The 4020-nt window shown below is 57.0% G+C and overlaps 1 protein-coding gene across 1 annotated transcript in view; it reads right to left on the bottom strand.

The window, feature by feature from the left end:
• PI4KA (phosphatidylinositol 4-kinase alpha) overlaps nt 1-4020 on the bottom strand; it is a 140023-nt gene that overhangs the window by 30803 nt on the left and 105200 nt on the right. Inside the window, 3 exon segments of the mRNA XM_027770696.1 lie at nt 859-986; nt 2108-2215; nt 3830-3981. Of these exon segments, the coding sequence (XP_027626497.1) occupies nt 859-986; nt 2108-2215; nt 3830-3981 (388 nt within the window).

Below are 4020 nucleotides of genomic sequence, written 5' to 3'. Positions count from 1 at the left end.
CCCGGGCCTGGGCCGCGAACCGCGGTCAACTATGTGGGAGTCCAGCGACATAGCCATTACGCTACCTGCTGGTTCTTCCTCTCTCTCTTTTTTAAAGAATTATTTTATTTAACTTTATTTATTATTTTTGTTACTTTCTAGTTTGATCAGACAGACAGAGAGAGAGGGAAAGTGAGAAAGCAAGCCACCAGATTCAGGACTTGAACCACGGTCGCCCATGTGGGAGTCCAGTGCCTTTATCTACCATGCCACCTGCCGGTCCCGCCCTCTCTCTCTTAACATGCGGGTCCAGAGAACGTGGCTTCCTCAGGAGACCTGCCCTTGCTGCCGCGTCTGTGTTTTCCGTGCATGTTCTCTTTCCCAGGGACTGTCTTTGTCACTGTCTACCTGCGAGCTCCTCGTCATCCTCAGACTCGGCTTGATGGCACCTCTCAGAGAGCCACCACTGACCCCCTCTCTGGCTGGCCCGATGCCTGCCCTCGGGGTGCTCCTGCGGTCCCCTCCTGTTGAAATGACCTGTAGATCTGATTGTCCCCTCTGACAATGAGGGGGTATGGCTCACTCGTCTTGCCCCCAAGCCTTAGCCTAGAGCCAGGCCTGCTGGATGCTCAGGGGACTGAGCAGGCGCTGACAGAGGGAAGACACAGGGGCCGCCTGCTCGGAGCCATGGCGTCTGCTCGGAGGCCACCTCTGCTTGTTGGAACCTCTCAGCTCGGCAGAGGAGAGGCACCAGCCAGGCAGGCACTGGGCCTCCAACCGCCACGCGGCAGGGTGTGGCCGGGGCTCAGCAGGCCGGGCAGGGTGCCCAGGCAGAGGCCCAGCCCTGCAGGCCTGCTGCCCTCTGAGGGCGAGGCTCACCTGGGGGCACAAGCTGGCTGGCTGTCAGGTACTTCTTGTCCGAGAACATGGCGGTCCAAAATTTGATCATGATGCTTATGTCTTCCCGCAGCCTCTTTTCTCCTTGAGTAGGGAACTTCGGGGGGCAACTTTAAATGAGACAAGAGGACAGGGGTCTCAAGTCAGGGGCTAGAAGCCAGTCGCGTAAAGCCACGAGGGGCCAGCAGCTGGCAGTGGTGGCTGGGGCACCGAACTCCCACATGGCTCACGGCAGTTCAAGACCCAGCCCTGGGGGCCTTTCTCATGTTCTTTCTCTCTCTCGTGTGTCCTATGGAAAATTAAGAATACTCTTTTTTAAAAAAAATTATTTTTATTTAATATTATTACTTTTTTTTCCTTTGGAGAGGTTTTTGCTATAGGCTGCATGCACTTGCCAGAAAGACAGAGAGAGACAGAGACAGAAAGCGAGAAATCACTCCGCAGCCCTTCTCCATTCTCCTCTGTGGATCTTGGGCACGCACGCACACGCCCCCGGTGTGAGTTTAAGCCTCCGGGTCTGGACGTGAACCGTGGTTGACTATGTGGGAGTCCAGCGACACAGCCATTGCGCCAATTGCTGGTCCCAATATTATTACTTTTTAATGTGACCATAGACAAAGAGAGAAAATAAGCTGCCAGGCCTGGGGCTTTCCAGCACCTTAACCACCACATCAGCTGCTGGTCCCCAGATTAGGTCATTCTTTATAAGAAGCCGGGAGATGGTCTCTGTGAGGAAAGCGTGGCCTAGAGCCAGTCGCCTGCAAGCTCCTCTGAGTCACAGTGAGTGTTTCAGAGACCTCACTACCCTCAGCTCCGCCTCAACCTTGCCTGTGGCTATCAGAGAGCCAGCCAGCATCCACAGACACCGGGAAGCCTGGATTGCAAAGCCCCAGGCGGCAGGGATGCGCAATCCTTTGTGCAATAAGGATCCCCATGAACAGGGCAGTTAAACAGCAGGCCCCTAATCTCTCAAGCCCACAGAGCTAAGGAGCACCGTGTACACAGTCAGCGCAGAGCTAGCGCTGCGTGCACACGCGTGCGCCGTCCATGCACGCACACGGAGATGCAGTGTGGGGATGAGCACGTTTAATCTAGTGGCCCCAGGGTTGGTGGACAGGAGGCTGGTGACACAGAGCAGGCTCACGTGTCCTCCTGGAGGGACAGCCTGGGATCTGAGACAGCGCGGCGGGGCTGCCCTGGACAGCACGGGCAGCCCACGTGGGGGCAGTACCTGAAGTAGTCGAAGGCGGTGGAGTAGATCTTCTCTCGGAGCACGTTGCGGATGGTCGCGTTGGGCACCACGTCCGCGTGCAGGAGGGACAGCCCCAGGGTCAGCAGTCTGTGAGAGACCCGGGGGTGGGGGCGGGCTGAGTCAGAGCAGGAGCCCTGGCATGGGGCCGAGCACGCAGGGCCCCTGTCTCTGTCTCCGCACCCATCCGGACCCTTGGGCTCGGAGCACGCCTCTGCGTGGCAGAGGCTGAACGGAGCCAAAGTCGGGTGACACCTGTCACAGATCCCCTTTATCTGACAGGTCCCAGGAAAGATTTTTTTTTTTTTTTTAAACTTCACTGTGGTTGGGAGAAAAGTGAATCATTTGTGTGTTCATCTGTCTGGCTAGAAACTTCAGTCTTAAAAACTATCTGCAGGGGCCGGCAGGTGGCATGGTGGTTATAAGGCGCTGGATTACCACATGGTTGACCATGGTTCAAGTCCCAGATCTGGCAGCTTGCTTTCTCACTTTCCCTTTCTCTCTCTCTCTGGTGAGTGTGTGTGCTATAGCAAATTAAAATAATAATAATAATAATAATAATAATAACACTATCTGTAGATAGTGTTCTATAGCAAATTAAAATAATAATAATAATAATAGTAAACGCTATCTGTAGATGCTTCCCAAGGTATAGTCACCTGTAGGGGCAGCAAACATATAACGTAAAAACAAAATAAAAAGAAACAATTTACGAAGCACCTGGCTTTCACCAGGCCAGGCCCAGCGAGGCTGCATGAGGGACGGCTAGGGAGGCACTGCCCGACATGCGAGGAGATCTATAACCCGGGAGGGCAGTAGCTGCACTGTCGGGGTGGAGGCAGAGAGCTCTACGGTGTGAGAAGCCACACCACGTCCCACCACAGAGCCATCTGTTTTCATCACGTCCCACCACGGAGACATCTTTTTCACCGCGGGCTCTCCCAGAGGGCCAGACCCAGGGTTGAGAGATCTAGAAAGGCCTGGCCGGGAGATGGGCCCTGAGGGACAGCAGCTTCTGTTTGGCAGAGACAGGGTGACCGGGGTCCAGGGAGGGCCGAGGCTGGGGGTGGGGGTAAGGCAGGGGCAGTCAGGCTTTTTGGACTTGAAGGAGGAGGAGGGGCAGAGTACACTGAGGCCGGGTCACGCAGGCCTTCCGCACCACGCCCGGGTGTAGATGCCATTCCGCACCGACCCTGGGCTGCAGGGGCCGGCCTGCCGCAGGAGTGCGTGTGATGGCCAGGGAGGTGGCCTTCAGGAACTCACTCTGGTTGCATTTTATAAAAGCACAGGCCCGTGGTGGAGAGGGAATGAAGGAAGCAAGGCTGGCCCTTCCCCAGAGCTGCTTTGAGAAGTGGGGCCCCAGCAAGCAGCCAGAGGGCTGTGGGGACTGGAGTCTGGAGCTCAGAGGAGGGGCAGATGGAGCGGGCGGTAGGAGCCACTATCTCCCCAGCAGCTGGGGTTGGGGGCTGCCAGGCCCCACAGGCCCCACAGAAGACAGCAGAGGCCAGGGCTCAGGAGAAGGCTGGACTAGAGGACCTAGGGTGGAGGGTGGGGGGTGGCCCAGAACAAGGGCATGGCTCCGTGGGAGTGGGGTGTCTCCAGCAGGCTCTGCCAACCCTTTAGGAGCAGTGCGCTGAGATCTGCTCCGCCCCTACAGAAGCGAACAGAACACTGGGACCCTGGTGCCCCGGGAGGAGCTCTCACTTGAAGCGGGGCCCGATGGCTGCCACGTGCCGGTTCATGCTCCCCTTAGCGCCGCCGATGTTCAGGGACATGGAGCGCTGCAGCAGGCTGGAGAAGATCTCCACCTGGTCCGAGCTGCAGTACTTGGCGATCTCGAACCGCTGCACCAGGAACTGCGCCAGGAAGGAAACGGGCTGCGGTGACGGTGACGG

Source organism: Tupaia chinensis, unplaced genomic scaffold (genome assembly GCF_000334495.1).
Source record: "Tupaia chinensis unplaced genomic scaffold, TupChi_1.0 Scaffold000024_1, whole genome shotgun sequence".
NCBI classification, from domain to species: Eukaryota; Metazoa; Chordata; class Mammalia; order Scandentia; family Tupaiidae; genus Tupaia; species Tupaia belangeri.
Note: the sequence above shows the minus strand (reverse complement) of the source record. Positions and strands in the feature narration are given on the sequence as shown.